General features: G+C 44.5%; 1 protein-coding gene across 5 annotated transcripts in view; it reads right to left on the bottom strand.

The window, feature by feature from the left end:
- Positions 1-23,045, bottom strand: part of SMARCAL1 (SNF2 related chromatin remodeling annealing helicase 1) — a 67,278-nt gene that overhangs the window by 32,781 nt on the left and 11,452 nt on the right. For all 5 annotated transcript variants that reach the window (XM_008999458.5, XM_078328444.1, XM_008999457.5 and 2 more), the window contains exons 6-10: positions 21,946-21,996; positions 16,556-16,742; positions 12,161-12,311; positions 9,539-9,697; positions 6,402-6,467 (exon numbers count right to left, since the gene is read on the bottom strand). In XM_008999458.5, the coding sequence (XP_008997706.2) occupies positions 6,402-6,467; positions 9,539-9,697; positions 12,161-12,311; positions 16,556-16,742; positions 21,946-21,996 (614 nt within the window). The remainder of the gene's footprint in view (positions 1-6,401; positions 6,468-9,538; positions 9,698-12,160; positions 12,312-16,555; positions 16,743-21,945; positions 21,997-23,045) is intronic.

Genomic DNA, 23,045 nt, shown 5'->3' with positions numbered 1-23,045 from the left:
GAAAAAAAAGGAAATACTTCCTGCTGTATTAGAACACAGAATCACTACAAATCACTGGAGGTAAAATTCACTTCAGCTCTGGGAAGGGACCCTACCATGGAGCTCAGCTGTCTAGAAACAGCTTGTTAGCCACTGTAACCTTGAGTTAATGACAGTAATACAGGCAATTGCATGTAATAAATCACCTAGGAGAATAAATTAGGTTTACAGATGGATACACTGCCTCATAAAAATAAATAAAGGTGCAATAGTGAAAAGAAAAATCATTTTTTATAAATATACAATATATACAATTATCAAAACGCGCTTGTGCCCTCACAGCAATAGCCAATATCTAATTCCATTCTGACAGGAGAGCTATGAATTTCTCCAGCTATAATTTTCCACAGTTCAATTACCTAGGCCTTCTAATTTCCTGCACGGTTTAATGCAGACTCATTAAAATAACAATGAGCTTCTTGAATGACGTTGCTAGCATCTCTTGCCTTGGCTTTGCGATCATTTCAATGAAAAAGGGAAAATGAAAAGTTTTATCAATAAGAGAAAATCTCCCCATCACCCCAAACCTATTCTTCATGTCTCTGTGCTGGCCTGGGGATGGAGCCAGGGCAAAAACAGTTCATGGATCAGATGATGGAAATTAACTCCAGGGTCTTCTGTCAGATATTTATAGGATGTAGTTAGCATTGAATTGCTTCTCCCATACACTCCGCAGACTAGAGAGTGATGGGCGTGTTGCAAATGGGCATTTGTGGGCATCGGAAAGCAGAGGCAGCATTACAAAAAAAGAAAAAGACCAGCTTTGAAAAGAACCCAGAATGGCATCTCATCTGTAATGGGGTGATCTGGCCTGCTCCCTGCTCAGCCCCTACATGTATGTATGTCATCACTGTCACCCATGAGGGCTTTAACCCATACCCGGCTGCAAAGGTGTCATATGTCACCCTCCACTTATGAAAACTCCCAAATCTGGGAAAACATAAATCTATAAAACTAAATAAATCAACACTAAATTGAACAGTTTACAGTGAACTTCCCTGGCTACGGGAGAAAAGCAACACCTAAGAAATCTACAATAGAACAATGTAAAAATATACTTCCTGTGCACTGTTAGAAAGAGAATGTGATTTAATGTGTAGACACCGTTGGGGGCAGATGACCCTCAAAGACAGGCTTGTTTCTTCATGGGTTGGGGGTGGGAAGCCCAGCAGAATAGATTGGGTTCGTGTATATGTTATTTGCCACAGAGAATTCAAAGTAGTAATTCAAAGTAGATAACCTATACAAAGTTTTAAAATTAAGAGCTGGCTGGGCGTGGTGGCTCATGCCTGTAATCCCAGCACTTCGGGAGGCCAAAGCACACGGAAATCACCTGAGGTCAAGAGTTCGAGACCAGCCTGGCCAACATGGTGAAACCCTGCCTCCACTAACAAATACAAAATTAGTCAGGCGTAGTGGTGCACACCTGTAGTCCCACTACTTGGGAGGCTGAGGCAAAAGAATTGCTTGAATCGGGGAGGCAGAGGTTGCAGTGAGCCAAGATTGTGCCATTGCACTCCAGTCTGGGTGACAAGAGTGAAACCCATCAATAAGTAAATAAATAATAGAAAAAAATATAGCTGGGCATGGTTGTAGAACACTCTAAGGAAGCAGAAAGGAAACACACACATTCGTACTTACACAGGTGCAGTCTATTTTATAGAAGTAAACCTGAAAATTGGTAACTATAGCTGCCTTTGGGGAAAGAGACGGGACTGGGGATCCAGAGGTGGTAGAAAGACTTATTTTTCACTGTCCATCCTTTTGTATCATTTGAATTTTTTTTTTCTGAGACAGCGTCTAGCTCTGTCACCATTGTGGCTTAGGGCAACCTCTGTCTCCCAGGTTCAAGCAATTCTCCTGCCTCGGCCTCCCAAGTAGCTGGGATTACAGGCGTGTGCCACCATGGCCTGCTAATTTTTGTATTTTTAGTAGACGTGGAGTTTTACCATTTGGCCAGGCTGGTCTCGAACTCCTGACCTCAGGCTTCCTGCCTTGGCCTCCCAAAGTGTTAGGATTACAGGCGTGAGCTACCGCACCTGGCCCCATTTGAATTTATCATCTATTTAAACTACTTTAATAACAAAAGAAAAAGAAAAAAACCTTATACCTTTTAGCCACTATCTCATCCAGCCTATCAAGAGAGATATAAAAAGTACTCTCTACTCACAGAAAAAGACAAACAGCTGCTTATTAGGAAAGAATGGTAGAATTCTGGGAGCCTTTCCCTTTTAAAAAAATTTAATTTCGTTATTACACTAGTTTAACAATAAAAGCCAGTGTAAACAAAAGACACCTAAACTAAACCAAAAAATCCCAAACATACATCTCACTGCTCAAAAGAGTGCTGATAATCCTGAGGATTGGTGTCATGTGGGGAAAAGTCTTTGATTGCAGACTGAAGGAGAATGAAGACTGTTGTTATGCCTGGCCAGGCTGGACTTCAGAGGCCTCTCCCAAAGAGGTAAAATGAAAACTTACCTGGCAATTCTGATTGCAGGAATCTGTCCTGATAGGAAAAGCATGCAAGGTACATACATATGATGTTCACTTGCAGAATTATTTATAACAGCAAAAGCGGGAAACAACCACATGTCTGATACTGAGGATTAAATTATGGGATGTGTCTCTACTATGTACATGCTCCATAGTTATGGAAAAATTATGATCTTGCCCAATAATTGACATGCTGCAAAAATAAGCTGTTAACAGTGGCTTTTTCTGTTGGAGGGATTAAAGGTAATTTTAGCTTGTTGTTTATAGCTTTCTACCTTGTCTACTGTCATATATTTATATATAAAAATAGGCTGGGTGCGGTGGCTCACGCCTGTAATCCCAGCACTTTGGGAGGCTGTGGTGGGTGGATCATGAGGTCAGGAGTTCAAAACCAGCCTGGTCAAGATAGTGAAACTCTGTCCCTATAAAAAATACAAAAAAAAAAAAAAAATAGCTGGGCTTGGTGGCGGACACTTGTAATCCCAGCTACTCAGGAGGCTGAGGCACAGAATTGCTTGAACCCGGGAGGCGGAGGTTGCAGTGAGCTGAGATCTCACCACTGCCCTGCAGCCTGGGCAACAGAACAAGACTCTGTCTCAAAAAATAATTTAATTAATTAATTAATTAAAAAAACAGATCTACCTCATTTAGGATTAGTAGCTCCAGCAAATAGCGCCATGAGGGAAGAAAAATGTCACATTTCCCAGGGGACAGTGACAACAGTTTTTACAATCTAACATGTCCTCTCTCTGCTGACTGCTATTGCCATTTACAAAAGCCACATTTTCTCAACACGATCTGGCCCTGCTATCCAACCGTGTGATTTAATCTAAATACCTCATTATGCCCACTTGCTAAAAATATGCTTGTAATATTAATTATCAGAATATAGTTCTAAGAAATGTTCACATTAGAGGAACAATCAAGTGGCATTAAATTAGGTCCTTAGATGGCTTTTCAAAGACATACTTTACTTTCTCCCAACTATCTTATTATTCTAAAAACAGTTAGATTCATTTCCTTATTTACATCAGTGGTTCTCAATGGGGTTGGGGAAGTGCAAGGTGGGTGGAGAGTGATTTGTCCTCCCCCAAAGGACATTCAGTAGCATCTGGAGACAATTTTGGTTGTCATGACTGGGGAGGAAGTGCTGGCATCTAGTGGGTAGAGGCCACGGATGCTGCTAAACATCCTAAAATGCACAGGACAGCCCCCAACAACAAAGAGTCATCCAGCCCAAAATGTCAACAGTGCCAAGGCTGAGAGACTCCAATCTAGATGAACATACAATAGAGAGAGATGAAAGGTACAGTCAACAGAACAGCACAGAGTGCTCCGCCCCAGCCCTTCACCCCAATCCCGCCGCAGTCCAGCATTACATGAAGTCGATGTTGCTTAAGAGCATGGCCTCAAGACACCTTCATAAACACAGACCATGTTCATGGGTCTTATTTAATTAATTAATTTATTGTTTTGAGATGGAGTCTCTTTCGCAAATATGCATTGATTGGGAGAAATAAAGAAAAAGAGATGGAGTCTCACTCTCTCACCCAGGCTGCAGTGTAGTGGCACAATCTCGGCTCACTGCAACCTCTGTCTCCTGGGTTCAAGTGATTCTCCTGCCTCAGCCTCCCGAGTAGCTGAGACTACAGGTGTGAGCCACCACAGCCAGCTAATTTTTTATTTTCAGTAGAGACAGGGTTTCACCATGTCGGCCAGGCTGGGGTTGATCGAACTCCTGACCTCAGGTGATCCGCCTGCCTCAGCCTCCCAAAGTGCTGGGATTACAGGCATGAGCCACTGCGTCTCGCCATGGGTCTTATTTTAAAATATTAATTCATCTGAGTTCTAAAGCAAATGGACAAAAGCACATATTAGCAGTTTAAAGATTTCTTTTAAACATGTCACTTTTAACATACTCAAGATATTAAAGAAGTATATGCTTCTTCCAAAGGTCTGGCTTGGAAGCACACATTTCAGAAACCACTATCTGGCTCAGCTTGGCCAACCAGGCAATGACTCCGTTAACAAGGTGGTTGCTAAGAAGCATTCCCATTAAATCTTTAGTGATAGAATCTACCTATTGTGCAATTTCTTTTGTCTAAACAATCAGGGGTACAGATTTAATTTAGTTATGGCTGTATTACTCAAACCATAATACCAAAGCCTATTTTTCCCCCCTATGGAAAGCATATTAAAGCCTTCCAAAAGAAGGGTCACTGACCTAGGAAAAATATTTTATTTAAGTGTGTCCATCAATGGCTATCGACATATAAATATTTATAGGTAATGCTGGAAGAGAATCAAGCTTTTTTTTATTTTAAGACAGAGTCTCACTCTGTAGCCCAGGCTGGAATGCAGTGGCGCAATCTCGGCTCGCTGCAACCTCCACCTCCCAGGTTCAAATGATTCTCCTGCCTCAGCATCCTGAGTAGCTGGGTTTATAAGCATGCACCACCACACCTGGCACATTTTTGTATTTTTAGTACAGACGGGATATCATCAAGTTGCTCAGGCTGGGTCTCAAGTGACCCTCCTGCCTCGGCCCCCCAAAGTGCTTGGATTATAGGTGTGAGCCACAACATCCAGCAAAACCATCCTTTTTCAGTAAAACACTTATTCTTAGGTTTGGACCACATGACATAACACTGCCTTGGAAGATGTATCATGTTTATCTTGAAATGAGTAGACACTTATGTGTGTTTTGTGAGGAACTGGTGAGATTAATGTTTAATTGCTAAGTTTCATCGATATTTAGCATATTTGTTTTCCTTAGTTTAGGTAAAAGTTAAAGCTTCTTTTAATCAATAAAAGCTATAGTTTTAAAATGCTGGTGCAACATAAAGGCTGCTTTGAGCATAAGAAAAGCACATAGTTTGGTTTGCTCAGTCTACACAAACCAAAGTGGATACCTCCAAAATCATCTGTGAGGAATTTCTAACTTCTTATGAGAGAAAAAGCTACTTTTCTAATTATACTTCCCCCTCCCCTCCCTCCTCCAATAATAGGAAAAATCTGAACCCCCTCCAAAATTGAAGGAAATCTGGAGGCCTACCCTCTGTTGGGATGGGGGACCAAGAAACCAAACACAGACAGAAGAGAAAGCCACATGAAGCATGGAGCCTATACTGCACATCAGAACATCTTCAGATAAAGACTAGAACCTGCATCAGGTACCCATGCCTGCCTGCTGTGAAGCCAGAACTCACACCCACCAAAGCACTCAGAGATGAGTTTAGATCACCACAGGGAGGAATGTGGATGGCTGCCCCTTCTAGAAACCAAAGAGGCTCAGGGTAGTCACAGAAAACAGTATCAGCTTTTAAAGCCCATCTTGGCTTTGCCAGCATATTTCGCTGACCCCACCAGCCCTTGCTCAGTTCTGCTTATATTAGGTTGATGCAAAAGTAACTGTGGCTTTTGCCATTACTTTCATTAATACAACTCATCTTCCCTGATTTCCAGCATCTTGACAGATTTGCCATAAGTGACTTAGAAGATAGGCAGTTTTTTCTAGACTATTTAGTGGACAAGCTGCTGGAGGCTCTCCCTTGTCTAAGTAGGAAGCCAGAGGAGAACTCTGGAGTCCAATCTCCACCCAGCCTCAACAGGTCTTCACCTTTGAGAGACAAAGGCAGCAATACTGACTTCTAGTACTACTAGTTCCTTAGCAGGATGTTAGGAAGAAAGATGAAATTGGCACCACAGCCCTAAGGAGAGAGAGATGCCCTAAGTCAATGCCAAGTCATGACCGTGGCCCACAGGTCTGTAACTGCAACCCCTGCTGGACTAGGACAACTTTCAAGCCTGGGCAAAATATTATGGGATGTTAATGCTCAGTAGGCTCAGTTCTCAGAAGTACTCACCTTCAGGACCGGCATAGCTGCTCGACAGCGGGCAGTCCTACTGTTCTTGAGGAAGTGAGATTCATCCTGAAAAGAAGCAGCCACATAAGTGAACAAGGTCCAATCCTGAGTGAACAGAAATGGGGGCCATTTTAGGCTTGACCCTGGTGTGGCAAGTACAAGGTGGACACTCCCTTAGCACTTTCTCATTCAAGGAGATGGCTCAGTGGGCCTAGGTCAGGACCCAGGGTTCTGGTGGCAGCTTCTCTACTGCGTTCTGAGCAAGTTGCTTTATCTCTCTGAGGATAATTTTCCATCTATAAGGTGGGATTCATGAATCCCTGCCCCGCCCATCTCAGAGGCTGCTCAAGGAAACCACAAGAAGGTGGTTTGCTGCTTTGTAATAGTGGCCCCAGTTTTGATGCAAAGCTCTAAGGTGTCCAGCCACTTCCCTCAGGGACTCAGGGTGCAGGACGGATGCCAGACTCACTGACAGCCGATCAGGCTATGTCATCAGCACCGTCACTAAGGCAGGTGTAGACAAAAATCTGGGGAAACTGAGGAATGGGAAGAATTCCCATCCTCAAGGGGTGTTATGTTTAGAATATGAAGTCTGATTAACCACTCTGCATCTGTGCATAAGCAAATATATATATAGTTTGTTTTTCTTTATTCTTTTTCCTTTTTGTTGCATAAGCAAATATAGAGTTTATCATATTTTCTAAAGCTAAATACGTAACTAATACAGGAGTATTTGAGTGGAAATTTTCTAGTTTGGTACAGAGTCAAATTCCTTGCTGTGTGGCTCCGAGGAACTACCTCTCTGTAATGCCAGTTTTGCTATTCGTAAAATGGGTATCATAGTTCCTTATGTATTAGGTTGCTGTGAGTCTTAAATGAGCCAACACAGGTAAAGTCCTTAGAACAGCCCTGCCACACAGTAAGCACTCAATGGCATCAGCCCTCCTATAGCTGGGATACCAGTGAGACCCCAACTCTGTCCCTAAAGATGATCTATAAGAAATCCTCTATTCCAGCTCAGCTACCATGAGCAAAAGGGCCTCAAAAGCACAACAGAGGGGAGTGTGAAATAACCCTGAAATGTTAAGACAGTGTCTTATCCAGAAAGCTGGAGTGTTACAGTCATATGCCTTTCCCATGATGAGCTCTCATGCAGTCAAGAAAAAGGTATATTTATGGAGAAAAAAAAATGCAGAAAGTACGGAGGATATGGAAAAGAATGAGCCCTTTCAACCAGTGGGTAAAACTGTGCCGATACTGGAACAAATGACAAAGAATGACTTGAAACTGAAGCCTCTTCTGAGAAGTGTGACACTTCAGAGCCATCACTCTATTCTTTCCTACACTTCTCTGAAAGCAAGAGGACAGAGCCGTTACTTAACGGAAGAACAAACCAACAACGGTGCTACGTGGCTTGCCAAAAATCATACGGCAGGTTAAGTGACAGCCCGAGAGGAAAACATGAATTCCAAAGGCAGACGCAATCCAGCTTTAATCAATAACTTCCAGCTTGCTATGGGCAAATTATGCACCGACTCTCGTTGCCAGTTTCATCGGCTGTGAAATGGATAATTCACCAGGATAAAAGATAAAGCCTGCTTGGGGTCACTGGGAAAACTGATGATCATATGTCAGTACCTCACACAAGGCAACACTCAAGAAATGAAGCATTATTCTTCCCACACACTCTAGAGCCATCACCATCATCCTGGGAAACTTCTTTCAGTGTTTTCATTTCACATGTATGCTAACATCTCTTCAAAGCCACACTTGAATTTGTACCAAACCAGAAATGACTCCCCCTAAGACTCATCACCTACAACATTGCAAAACTATCAACACTCAAGTGTGCTTATGCTAAGAACACAGCGTGATTCTCATGTCCAAACATAATAATAGACCCCCTGAGGTCAGTAATGGTACCTTCTCCTTCCCTTCTCTAAGCTCCCCCAGTATTTGTATGAGCTATGTATACTGAGTACTGACAGAGATGGCTGGGTACCAGGTCTGTTTGTGAGAAGTGAAAAGTAGGAAAGCCTGCGATTGAAAGATGCGTTGTCAGCCAGGCGGGGTGGCTCACACCTGTAATCCCAGCACTTTGGGAGGCCAAGGCAGGTGGATCACGAGGTCAAGAGATCGAGACCATCCTGGTCAACGTGGTAAAACTCCGTCTCTACTAAAAATACAAAAAATTAGCTGGGCATGGTGGCACGTGCCTGTAATCCCAGCTACTCAGGAGGCTGAGGCAGGAGAATTGTCTGAACCCAGGAGGCGGAGGTTGCAGTGAGTCAAGATCGTGCCATTGCACTCCAGCCTGGGTAACAAGAGCGAAACTCCGTCTCAAAAAAAAAAAAGAAAGACATGTTGTCAAATCTGGAAGCAGGTCCAGTAAAACCTTCTTTAAAAAACAATTACAGGCTGGGTGAGGTGGCTCACGCCTGTAATTCCAATACTTTGGGAGGCCGAGGTGGGTAGATCACCTGAGGTCAGGAGTTCAAGACCAGTTCGGCCAACATGATGAAATCCTGTCTCTACTAAACCTACCAAAATTAGCCAGGTGTGGTGGTGGGCGTGTGTAATCCCAGCTACTCAAGAGGCTTAGGCAGAACTGCTTGAACCCAGGAGGCGGAGGTTGCAGTGAGCTGAGATAGTGTCACTGTACTCCAGCCTGGGTGATAAAAGTGAAACTCCATCTCAAAGAAGAAGAATCAAAGAGTAAAAAGTGCTTTTGTGGGAGTGGGGTGTATCTTCACATTGGCTGGAAGATAACTCAATTGCTTCAATAAGATGGCATCAGATGCAGGCACACCCCCTTGCCATCCAGGTTGTAGTCCCCTGAAAACACGGTGGCCTGGGTGACTCATGGTGGGAAAGAGATGGGCTAGAAACCCCCTGCAAAGACTGATTAAATCACAATTTCAAAAAAGCTCCCTAGAAGATTCTAGTATATAGCCAGAGTTGAAAATGTCTATTTGAGGGGAATGAATTGGCAGTTCCCCACAAAATAGACAGTGATTTCTATTCTTCTAGAAACCAAATGGGGCTCAAGGAGATTACAGACATGAAAGTCCTCAGAGCTTTTGCAAAGAAAGTTTCCAGAGAGATAAAGTACTTAAAGACTTGGTCAAGTCTCTTACAATGATGACAACTTTAAAAGGGGTTTTTAGCTGTTTCTCCAACTTGCTAAGAAGGTCAAAGCTGACAATGTTGACCAGGCCAGCTGTCAGGCGGTCCTTCCCAGTCACCACGACGTTGATGCAGTCTGGGCTCAGAGACGGCAGCCACCGAAGGAAGGCCTGCAGATGACAGGAGGGAAGAAAGCTGCAATGACCACCCAGCACAGCAGCTGTTGGTTGTGACAGCAGCACCCTCACGCCCACAAACAGCCATCACCTCTACCTTCCTCTCACCCACCTGCGCCCCTTCACTCGCCACTGACAGAACACTCCCCGTTTTCTTTTTCAGAGTTAGGGGGCTGAGAACAGTGGCTTATGCCTGTAATCCCAGCGCTGAGGTGGGCAGATCACCTAAGGTTGCCAGTTCAAGACCAGCCTGACCAACATGGTGAAACCCCGTCTCTACTAAAAATACAAAATTAGGTGGGTGTGGAGGTGCATGCCTGTAATCCCAGCTACTCAGGAGGCTGAGGCAGAAGAATCACTTGAACTCGGAAGGCGGAGGTTGTGGTGAGCCAAGATGGCACCATTGCACTCCAGCCTGGGCAACAAAAGCGAAAGCTCAGACCTCAAAAAAAAATAGAGTTGGGTTGGCCTCACTTTGTTGCCCAGCCTGAAGTACAGTGGCACCATCACAGCTTATTACAGCCTCAAACTCCTAGGCTCAAGTGATCCTCCTGCCTTAGCCTCCCAAGTTGCTGGGACTACAGGCGCATACCACCATGCCCTGCTAATTTCTTACTTTTTTTTTTTTTTTTTTTTTAACGAGATGGGTCTCAGTATGTTGCTCAGACTGGTCTTGCTCTACTGGCCTCAAGCAATCCTCCTGCCTCAGCTTCCCAAGTTGCTGAGACTATATGCGTGAACCACTATGCCTGGCTATCCCCCTGCCTTTGTCAGCAGTCACGTTATGGTATCTGGGTTTCATCTCTGTGATTTCTAACTAGACAGCAAGTTTCTGCAGGGAAAGAATGCGACTTTTTAAGAGGAATTTTACAAAGGACTTAGCAGAGCCTGGTACACTGAAGGCAAGTCATAAATGTTTATTGATGGTGACAAGACTATTTATGTCAATATTTCTACAAATCCACCTTCTCCTTCTGGCAATCTGAGCGTCTCAGATGCACTCAAGCATCTGGGTGCTCATGTTCTCCACCTGGGCTGACACTGCTCAATACAGGGAGTGCTGGCCTTTTCTCTAACCTCAGACCTGCTGGGCCCCATCTAGCTGACTCTTCCTAGAATTTCTGAGGGTACTGTGGGAACCTAAAACACACAAAATATGTACTGAAGATTACTTTCCACAGGCACTTGCAGAATTTAGGTCACAAGACTTGGGAGTGCAAGCCAGGAGGATCACTTCTGCTCAGGAGTTCAAGACCGGCCTGGGCAACATAATGCGACCCTGTCTCATTTAAAAAAAAGATAAAATTAAAATTAAAAAAAAGATTTCAGATCACCAGGACAGAAAAAGAACGAGGTATTGTTTTGGTGCACGTTTTAGTGGTTTTTTTTGCCATGTCTTCAGTCAGAACAGCATGTCTGGGTCTTGGCCTGACTGGCAGCAGGAGGAGCTGCCTCTCATGCACGAGTGGCTCATGGAGGCCTCTGGAAGAAGCTCTGGGCTGACATCAGTAGCATAAAGCTAGAAAAAGCTATGGACGATGAACTGGGTCTTTCTTCTTCACTGAGTTTGTTCACGAGGCTTATTATTCATTTCACAAAACCACTCTGACGCCTGCATTTACAGTAGAAAAAGCTCAAGGGTAAGTGATATAGGGCTCTTGTCAGGCTCTGCATCTGTAAAGTTACCTGGCAGACGGTGAACATCCTACCCACTCCCCGTCTAGAGAGTGCAAAATCCCTGAGTCAGGAAGTCAGGAGATGCCACATCAAGATCCTGCAGAACTCCTCGTTAACAGTAAAACAGTAAGTATGCCGTTACCCTTTGAGATTCCGTTTTCTTATCTATAAAAGGGGTTACTATCTCTTGTACCTACCGCACAGGACTGTCATGGGATTGAGGAAAATATAGGAGGTGAAAATATTTTGAAACTTAAATGTGGACCAGGTACAGTGACTCATGCCTGTAATCCCAGCACTTTGGGAGGCCAAGACAGATGGATCACTTGAACCCAGGAGTTCGAGACCAGTCTGGGCCACATGGTAAAACCCCATCTCTACAAAAAGTACAAAAATTAGCCAGTCTCATAACCCAGTTTCAAAATAAATAGATAAAAATTTTACAAAACATTAAAAAATAAAAAAAAGAAAACTAAGTGTGGTGCAGGTGAAGAGTATTTTTAGTAGGGCACAGAGGTCCCAGAAGCACCTGCTGACAGATGAACACAAGTCCCTAAGCTGGTTTCTCCTTGGCTTTCTTCCCTCAACGTGTCACCTGATTTGAATCCAGAAAACCCCCTACCTGCCCTCACGTGGCATCTCAGCTCTCTTCTTGGCCTTTGCCTTAACTTGAGACAGGAACCTTAACGATCCCTAGGTCCTGTCTGCAAACCATTATTTTATGACTCTAACACTGAAGAAAACCTTCTCTGTGAAGATTGCAATTCAAAGCCCATTAACCTGCTCCCAGGTGAAGCGCACAGAGGACGGCACCACCACCAGGAGTGGCCACTCCTTCCGATAAAAGGCTGCGATGCAGATGGCTTGGATGGTCTTCCCCAGGCCCATGTCGTCAGCAAGCAGCAGGCGGCCTCCTTTGGCTATGGCGAAACTGAAGGCAGACAAGGTCAGGACGGCAGCACAGCACGTTTCCCAGGGCATGAGTTAATCTGCCCTCACGTCAAGTTGGGTCAGCACTGCTGGGTGGAGGCCACCACACTGGCCAGCTCAGGCCCAGGCCACACCAGACTTGCTCCCCAGAAGGGAAGGACATGAGCCAAATAGGGAGCAGAATAAAAAAGAGAGAGTAAGAAAGTCTAAAAAAGGAAAAATGTGGAATGTGATTGAAAGGTGGGGAGAAGATCTGGAAGATGATTAGGTCACGGAGGCCAAGGAAGGAAGTTTCCAGTGAGAGGCGTTGCCTCGGCCCACTGCAGGCAGGGCCCAGGGGACGTGTATAGAGGAGAGTAGGTGGGAGTCCATGACTAGCACTCAGGAGGGCATGCTTACTCCAGAGTCTGCTTTGAAAGGAAGTAAAGGGCCGGGCACAGTGGCTCACGCCTGTAATCCCAGCACTTTGGGAGGTCAAGGTGGGTGTATCACTTGAGGTCAGGAGTTTGACACCAGCCTGACCAACAAGGTGAAACCCTGCCTCTACAAAAAGTACAGAATTAGCTGGGCATGGTGGTGCATGCCTGTAATCCCAGCTACTTGGGAGGCTGAGGCAGGAGAATCGCTTGAACCAAGGAGACAGGTTGCAGTGAGCCGAGATCACACTCCTGGCACTCCAGTCTGGGCAACAAAAGGGAAACTCCATCTCAAAAAAAAAAAAAAAAAGAAAAAAGAAAGAAAGGAAAGAAAAAAGAGCTAATGGGATGAAAGGAAGGCTTTCTGAAGATCAGAGAACACTCGGTATGCACGAAGGCAGAGAAACGGGCCGGCAAAGATGCTGGAGGCGAGGAGAGAGGCAGAGAAAAGGATGGGAGGAAGGGTGTTTGTCCAACAGGGAACACCAACCTCAGCATCATTTTTCTTTTTCCTTTTTTTTTTTTTTGAGACAGAGTTTCACTCTTGTTTCCCAGGCTGGAGTGCAATGGCGCAGCCTCAGCCTACTGCAACCTCCGCCTCCTGGGTTCAAGAGACTCACCTGCCTCAGTCTCCCAAGTAGCTGGGATTACAGGCATGCGTTACCACACCCAGCTACTTTTGTATTTTTAGTAGAGATGGAGTTTCTCCATGTTGGTCAGGCTGGTCTCAAACTCGCAACCTCAGGTGATCTGCCCACCTCGGTTTCCCAAAGTGCTGGGATTACAGGCGTGAGCCACTGAGGCTCATTATATGGCAGCCCCCAGGACCCTAGAGCCCTTAAGTACAGCATCTCTTGCTAATAGTTCATGAATAAGAGTGTATTCCACTATTTCGGAGCCAGACTGGCTGGGGTTGGAGTCCCAATTCCATCACTCAGCAGCTGTACACCTTCGTGCACATGATTTAACCTCCCTATGCGTCAGCCCCCTCAGCAGTAAGAAGGGAGTCATAATGGTACCTATTTCATGGAGCTGTGGGAGGGTTAATAAAGCTAATACTGAAAACAATGCTTGGCAACATCATAAGCGCTAAGGAAGTGCTTCTATCGTAACTACTACTCCACAAAAAGAAAAAGAATCAAAACACAAACAGTCAAAATGACTTGCTCGTGTCTCACGATGAAACAGTGAAAAGCTAAAAGGATCCCAAGTGCCAGATGTCTGGTCCTTTGTGCCAAATACTAGTCTTCTTTCAGCTAATCCCTGAAAAATAAATCATTTGCTCAGAATCCTGATAATAAGCCACTGGAATAGCTCTTTCTCTTTCCTTCTCACCCAGTGAAAACAGAGAATGCTACCTCTTCTAATCAGCAGCTAGCAGGACTGACAAGAAGTCCAGGCTGCACTTGGCCTTTTGGAATTGCCTGGAAACACAGTTTCCAAAGATGGAAAACTGGGCAGCAAATCCCCAGGCAGCCCGAGGCCAGTAGCATGTGGGGACGACAGGCATCCTGGCATGGCACTCTTCTGCTCTCCCTGCAGCCTGGGAGAGGAGGCAGCCTTTCCTGAAGTCCTGCTTTGGCGGCCTCACCCTCTGCTGGGGAGGAACGGAGCTGAGCGGTGGGCTGCCTCACCTCTCCAGAACAGGCGCAGCCTCCTCCCTGCACACCCACCTCTATGAAATCTTCTGGACCATTTCTGGGATCAACCCACAACACAGACAGATGGGGGGGAGGGCAGGTGTGAAAAGATGTATTTTTTACCTCACTTTCTGATTTACAAAATTGGTGGCCAGCGAGGACAGGCAGTACCTAAGCAACGGAATCCATGGAGAGCCTCACGCCCTTTGAGCGTCTTTTGTTTCAGCCTCCTCAGCTTTACCATCTATAATTTCCAGAAGTTTGGTCTATCCACATCCTTAGAGCAGAATGGAACCCCTGAATTTCACATTCTCTCCTTTTTCCCCTGCCTAGGAGGGGCCCAAGTAAGGAACAAAGTGGCCAAAAAATGACAACAAAGACAGAAAAAGCCTGGATAACAGAGGAACAATAACAAAATTAAACGTCATCTTCCACAGGGTAGTTGAATATAACAGGAAAAAAAACGCCATACTCAGAAACTGATCAATCAGAAAACACAGATTTAAGCCCCAATTCCACTTCTGGCAGCTGAATAACTTTAGGCAACTGTCTTTCTGAGTCTCGACTCATTCCCTTGCTAAAGAGGGCTGCTTGGGTATTAGAAGACGCTAATATTTCTAACAGATTTTGCTTTATAAATTAAAGGGAGTGTTCAATTGCAGTTCTTACATTAACAAAAAACAAAACAAAACATGGAATTGACAGCCCTCCTCCCCCAGTGCCAAGCCCCCACCTCTTTAGAGTATCAAAGTTAAAATCTGGGTTTAATTAGAAAATTCCGAAAAAAGATTACAAGTACTGTTAGCAGCTTCAGGGCCACAGAGGGAGAAACAGATGTGCCCTGGGGCACCTCATACACAGAGCCTCTCTCAGGGGTAGTGGGGTAACTGGTAAGACCAGTACCCACCATGTAGGCCCAAGGATGGCTAACAGAACTTAAAGAACTTGGATGCCAAAGGCATGGGTTACTCAGTGGGTGGAGCTGGGCAACTGCAGCTTTAATGAAGAGGCTCAGAGGAAGAAAGATGAAAGGAAAAAAACGCCCTGAGCCTGGTTAAAACAAGGCCCAAAGGACATCTCACCAGATGGAGGAACGAAATGGTAAAGCCAGAGGAGTTTTGCAGAGTGTGCTATTTAAGAGAGATGGAAGGAAATGAAGAAAAGAATAGGGGGAAGGGCTGGGGCCAGGGGAATGTAATCAAGTACGTTGTGCCCAAACGGCACTCCGAGACCCAAATCCTGCCAGAGACGGTAGCCAAGCTTTCACCAAAATACCACAATCAGGCTTCAAGCAGTCAGGCTGGCACAGCTTGTCAGTGCCATTGATAACTTAGGTTCCTTCCCTTGCACAAGACTCTATGTCCAACTACACTGTCTAATAACAGTTTCTTATTTCTAGACAGACTATCAAGACTTGCTCTTTCTTCTTGAACTACTGTATTTTTAAGAGAAGCCTAGTTCAAACCTGGTATTTTGCTTCTCCCAAGAAACTCTGGGAAAAAAGGAAAGATCAGGGAGGGTGTAGGTTGATCTTTTTTCTTCCTCTAATAAGAGCACCTTGACTTTCTTTTGGAGAACTGCCAGCTCCCATTTTCAATCCAAGTAACTTAGGTGGGCAGGCCTCACCCTCTGGTTCTAGGGATGGGCCTATCACCAAGTCTGATCAACAAGACCTCAAGCCTCCAAGGTCAGTGACTGGCTCCAACATTGGGACCAGACTTAAGCCATTGCAGTGTTAGCCCCACTAGGAAAGAGCTGCTTCTGTGCGTTGCTAAGCTGAGGATGCAAGCTGGAAGCCCCTGACAGCCCGAGCTACCACACTTGAGGAACACCTGGTCAGGAACAAAGCAAACAGATTGAGAGAGGTACAGCAGCCTGATGAGATCTTTAGAGATGCTGGATTTTCTCTTAGAGGCACTGAGAAATCTCTTTCCTTAAGCTAGTTTGAATTGGGTTTCTGCAGACCTGCAATTCAGGGTCCTGATTAATCCATGGAATTTGAAATCAATGGTTACAATAAAGCTTTAGTAACAGCACACCTGGCTGTTTAATGCCTAGACTCTTCTAAATTTTCATGTATCCATTGAAAATAAAAGTTCCTAAAAGAGAAAGCATCTGAACGAGGTCTGTGGTGAACAACAAAATTTGAGCAAGAGAGGAAGAGAGAGAGGAAGAGATCAAGAACCTACTTGACTCCAGCTCTCTGAAAGGGCATCAGATTAGACACGAGCTTGGGGTCCACTTCAGAAAGGTCTGCCTCTGGGACATCTGGCGTGGGATTGAGAGATGTCTTCTTGAGCTGAGAAGCAAACGCCAGGGTGAGAGTCGTGGGCAGAGGATCCAGCTGAACCTGTGGGAGGCAGCGTGCCTTTGTAACTGGAAAGAAGAACAGAAGCATATGAGCTGGAGTGTTCATGCCCAAAAGATCTGGAGAAAGAGGAGCTTTGGGATATACATGTATTTCCTTCTAATGATGCTAGTCCTAGGTCCCTATATAATGCATGGAGAAATCTCTTCTAGTCAGGACCATTAACTCAAGTGTGAAAAATAAATTACTTGGGATCTACACAGAAATGAAAGCAAATTAATTGCACCGACCTTGCTTTTAGAACAATGTAATCTCACCTGATTTTAAACTTTAAAAAAGAGGGGGGAACAAACCCTTTATTCAATAGAGAAACAGAAAAAGAAAAACCAGAGAAAAAAATAAAACACATAATTCTAGGGAAAAGGAAGCTGAATTATAAATTTAAAATGTAGAGAAAAAATGACAGACCTAGAGACCCCTGGCAGTGGAATTATCCTTAAACCACTAACCACAGCCTGCTGTCCTGCAAGCTGTCACCTTCAGGATGTTCTTCCCTTTTATCATTTTCCTTTGAAAAATCTAATGAGAAAAGTAGCCATTATTTACAGATCGTCAATTGCTCTTTATCCTTTACCTTTTCAAGGGCACCCTGGGAGTCAGAGTAACCCATCAAGAGGCTAATTGTCCTCAGGTATCCAGTAAAGGAAACTACAAAGAGAAACTGGGAATTATTTTACTTCTATCCAACATTATTGGAAATTCTGAGGCTGCCTATTGCATATGGTCATGTGTGATCTTATGTTTTCTTAGCATCCTCATGAGTGATTCCAAAAGTCTTTTGCCACAACCATCAGTTGGTTACCACTGTAAATACTGATGCGGACGTGCAGGGCTGAGCCATCTACTGCTACCTCCAACTGCTTTGTATTTTCAATATACTTAAGTCCATTTCTCTCCTCCACTAAATATAAGTACCAGTTATTTCTGGAAACAGTTTCCACGAAAAGAATCACCATGAGAGGAAATTAGGTAAGGTTGATGGCTTTAATACAAAATAGACTGTCCATATTGATGCAGAAATACATTTTATACCTCCAAATTAAATCTAAGCATGCTGATTTCTGCACACTTCAGGAGGCTGAGCACTCCATGTGCTTTCAGAAATCATTTTCATTTTAATTCTAGTGATCTTCAGAAGTCAAACACCTGATGAAAGCTAAGGGCTGATGAACTGGCTGGTAGAAAATGCAGTGCTTTGTAAGCATTATGCTCCTTCAGCCATTTAAGAGGAATAAAACTAACATCTACCATGTCTCCTACCAACTACCATCTCCAAAATCCTATGCTGCTAGTTCAGCCATCTCAGGGTTTCTGAGAAGGCCACCATTCCCTGTCAATGACTGTCTCTACTGTCCTTTCCCTGGTACTAGGAGATGACAGACATACTGTCTGGCTTCGTGAGTCATCTAGAAGTCATTTCTGTAAAATAGCTCTTTGGCAGAATGCTACTAGCCACATAGCAGAGATGCTAATGTTTTCAAATAGCAGCTGACAAGACAAGATTGTTGAGAACGCTTCTGGACTGACAGCAAGGGGAAAACAAAAGGACTTATGCCAATTTCACTGGGGGCAAAAGGCCTGAGTCACTTAGAAAAGAGAGAGAAGGAAAGCTTAGATTTTCCTTACTAGAGAAAATAGCTCCCACTGCTTCATCAGTGAGCATTCACATACTCAGGTTTCCTATGTACATGTTCACTAGCTCAGGGTCAAGGATCTAATTTCACTCACAAAAAAGGAGAGCATGGGGTGAGGGGAGAGGTGCACATTCCCCAGGTTCACAGTACTGGTGGTGAAATCGGAACTCAGTTGGAACCGGGCTATATTCTCACGGCTTTCCCTCCCCAGCTTCTAAGTTTAGCTGGCTTCTTAATTTTGTAATGGGTCAGGTTACAGAGGTAGATGGCAATTTTAGTCTTATTTCTGTCAATGACTGTCACTGACTTTACTGTGACCCTGCAATGCTCCCAGTAAGGAAAGCCACTGTTTCCTTTCTCTGGGCCCAACCTTTTCCCAGTCTATGAAATAGGAAGATTAGTCTTATCTTTCATGAGACACTGCCATGATGGGATAGCATTGTAAAAACTCTAAATCTAGAATCTTCACTCAGGATCCATGGAATCATTTTTATAAAGTGCAAAATCTTATTTGGGGCCATTATGTACATTTTTTTCTGGGTGAAAAATCCATTATTTTCATCAGATATTTCAAGGAGTTTATTGTCTGCAAAGATCAGGAACCACTATATAATGCCATGTGAGTCACAAGTCATGGTTTTTCAACACTACATTTATCTACTAATGCTGTAAGTATTCCGCTTTTTGTTGTTCCGTAAAAGTCATAGACTTTATAATTAACATATTTGTGTTTCTTGCTTGAAAGACAAAGGGGAGAAGGAAAGAACTTACTTCTACTTCTCATAAAAAATTCAGCTTTTGTGGTTGGGAGTGGTGGCTCATGCCTGTAATCCCAGTACTTTGGGAGGCCAAGGTGGGAGGATCACTTGAGGCCAGGAATTCTAGACCAGCCTGGCCAACATGGCAAAACCCCATCTCTACTAAAAATTGAAAAATTAGCCGGGCATGGTGATGTGTACGTATAATTCCACCTGATAACAGCAGGAGGCAGACAACTTCCTAGGCAGACAAGGGTGGGTTCCCAGTGAAACCCAACCTTCAAGCTGAAGACAGACTGAAACCTGAAAACCAGACTGCCAGTTAGTTCCAGGTGGAGTCCGCAATCCAGCATGAGAACTTCCTCAATGACTTTCAGCCAATCGAATGGTGCTTTTTCTAGGCCCACCCATGGACCAACCAGCAGACATGTCCCCATTCTGAGCCCGTAAAAACCCTGGACTCAGCCACATGTTGGAACTACCCACTTCAGGTCCCCTCTTTACTGAGAGCTGTTCTGTCGCTCAATAAAATCCTTCTTTGCCTTGCTCACTCTCCAGTTGCCCATGTAACCTCATTCTTCTTGGATGCGGGACAAGAATCTGGGACCTGCTGAATGGTGGGTGAGAAAAGGGCTACAACACATTCCTGGTCTGCTTGCCAAGCTGCGGGCAGTGACATGCTTCTGACTGCTGGACCACAGGGGTAAAGAACAGCAACCTTTCCGAGGGCCCAGATCTCAGGCCTCCCTGAGCCAGAGCTGTGACATACTGTAACAACCCCTCAGGGCTTCACAGTTGCTGGTATTTTCAAGTTTTCGGGTGCCAGCACATTCCCATCATCCAGACGCTGGTACCCAAGGCAGAAGCTGCTTGTGGTATGCCCAGTCTAGCTGCAGCCTCACATGGAGCTGGTGCCTATGCCAGAGTCTGGAGCTGCCTGCTCCGCTGCAGCAGCTGGCACACCTGGCTGTGTGCTGTGGCCAGATCCTACACTCTCTCACTCACACACCCTCCACTGCTCCATGCCTAGTTCCCCCTTGGTGGGTGTGGGATCAGGACTGGTAGCATGAGCCGAATGCAGCCTGCCAGGCTGAGTGGGCACAGCAAGCCCAGAAGCAAGCCCAGCTGGCAAAGCAGCACCAAAAGGATCCTGTGTAACAGCTACTTGGGAGCCTGGGAGGCAGAGGTTGTAGTGAGCCAAGACCCCTCCACTGCACTCCAGCCTAGCTGACAGTGCGACCCTGTCTCAAAAAGAAAAAACATATTCAGCTTTTGCCGAATAATTCCCTCTATTTTATTTATTTATTTATTTTGAGTTGGAGTCTTGCTCTGTTGCCTGGGCTGGAGTGCAGTGGCACAATCTTGGCTCACTGCAACCTCTGCCTCCCAGGTTCAAATGATTCTCCTGCCTCGGCCACCGAAGTAGCTGGGACTACAGGCGTATGCCACCACACCCAGCTAATTTTTCGTATTTTTTGTAAAGACAGGGTTTCACCGTGTTAGCCAGGATGGTCTCGATCTCCTGACCTCGTGATCTGCCTGCCTTGGCCTCCAAAAGTGCTGGGATTACAGGTGTGATCCACCACCACACCCAGCCTTAAATAATTCCCTCTAAATCACAAGTTCGAAGTAGCAGCAGCCAGAGAGTCTCAAGATCAATGTGAGGCATCCTTTCTACTTCAGCCAGCATTTACTAAGTTATCATCTCATATTCAAACCTAATCTTGTAGTTCACAGCAAGTTTTGCTCAAGGAACCAAAGGCTCTTCCTTTATATTTAATTTCTGTCAGTAGAGCAGATAGAGATTAAAGACCATCCCTTTTTTTTAACTAAAGGGACAATGGGACCCAGAATGTTGAATTATTTACCTAATGTCACACAGTAAGTCATGTAAGGAGACAAAAGGAAGGAACCCAACTTCTCTCTCTTCACTGAAGCCCCAGCCTGCCAGGCAAGATGGCCAATGACTCACAGCTCCCAGGGTTGGCTCATGTCTGTCTTGGCCTGACTGGTTCCCATAAATGACTCCTTCCTCAGTCTGGGAAGCCCAATAGGCCCTCAGGTTTGGGAGAAAAAGCAGAGGAACATAAGCCGTGCCAGCTGCAAATCCAATGCAGAACTGCTACAGCCAGATAGATAAGGGATTGGTATTCTGGTACAGTCTGAGATATGACCATATTTCCTAGTCCCAGGCATAATAGAATTTATTGCCCCATCTAAGGAAAGCACAGAGAAGAAAAATGATAAACCCAAATTGGCTTCTTCTTCTTGTACTTACGCTATCTGTACACATATCCCCTTTCCTCAGTCAGTCTCTAAAGTGCTTGTTAAAATGCCTAAGTCCCTGGCCTTGACTTCTGCCTTGGACAGAACTCTATTATGAAGTCCATTCCCAGCGAGACTCTCCTACCTTTCTTGAGCAACCAGTTCTAGAAATACGCCAGGAGCCTATTCTTAGGAGTAATCTATGGTCACTTCCACCTAAGCTAAGCAATCCCAGCTCGCTTCTGATTCCTAAGGTCTATGTACCCATGTTTCTAATACTTCTATGACAGCAGGAAGGTTTCACAGGTCTGGGGAATTTCACTACTACCACCTCACCCTTACAGCAAAGGAGGCCCGGCATTTGTTTGGGCTGTCATTAAGCCACCATCTCAGTGGATGCAGACAAGGCTGCATCCTTACCTTTACTTACCCTGTACTCAAGCATCCCACCACAGCAGATAGAGGAGAAGATTCTTCAAAAATACATCAAATTTAAGGTGCATTATTAAAGCTAACAATAGTATGATATAAATCAAGTAAGGAAGGCTTCTCACTTAGTTTATTGTGCTCTTCCAAGAGAAAGCTCCACTTCCTGGTCTTGACATCTGCAATGATAAGAAATAAATAAGCAAATAGGACACCCTGCTCTCCTGCTACGTGATCACAGTTACTCATTTATTCCTTGGCTTGATATAAACTTCCATTAAGCTTGGACAATGTGACAGCTGGTCCTGTACTTAGCACAGGGGATACAGAAATTAGGAGAGTCCTTTCCCTGCAGGCTTCCCCAATCTACTGGTAGGAGAGATAAGCAGAGACGCTAACAACACTAGGTTGTAAGGGTTGTGATAAAAGATGCCTGTACAGGATACATGGCTGGGGAGGGGCTAGCAGGTCAGAAACACTTTGAATGACAGGGGTGCTAATTGTAGCTCACACCTTAGCAGCATTCACGTTCAGCCCGGCACTGTGCCAAGACTCAGTGGCACCATCTCATTTGCCCCTCCCAAGTCTGTAAGTCTCTATTTAAATAATGAGCCACCATTGGGTTGAAAGATGCTCACCTTTCTTAGTTAATGTTGTATGTAATTTATACTATGCTATGCTAATTAGCAGATGATGTAATAATCACACAATAATTCATAATAACTGGCTTTCTGGGGTGCTCGTTGGAGGTGTTAACTCCATTTTATACATGTGAAACAAGCTGCATATGGTCAGAGTGGTCAAACTGCCAAAGGTCAAATTCTGGCTCTGCCTCTTGGCCAGCTATGTCACCTTGGGCAAGTCATTATAACATCTTTCTCTCAGTTTCCACATCTGAAAAACAAAGATACTACAGCCCCTATGTCACAGGTTACTGTGAGGATTACATAAAATTCAAGAAAATTGCTTATAAAAGTATGACTGGAAAACAATGAGCACCTCAAAAAGCCAGTTATTATGAATTGTTGTTAGTGTGATTATTACATCACCTGTTAATCAGCATAGTGTAGTATAAATTACACACAATATTAACAAAAAAGGTGAGCATCTTACTACCCAATAGTGGCTCATTATTTAAACAGAGGAATTTACTAATTTATCTTTTGAAAAAAATCAAGAAACCTTGGTCTCAGTAAATGCTATCTGGGCAGCAAAAGTGCATTCCTCA

Source organism: Callithrix jacchus, chromosome 6, assembly GCF_049354715.1.
Source record: "Callithrix jacchus isolate 240 chromosome 6, calJac240_pri, whole genome shotgun sequence".
NCBI lineage: Eukaryota > Metazoa > Chordata > Mammalia > Primates > Cebidae > Callithrix > Callithrix jacchus.
The sequence above is the reverse complement of the archived record's forward strand: the minus strand, read 5'-3'. Positions and strand labels throughout refer to the sequence as shown.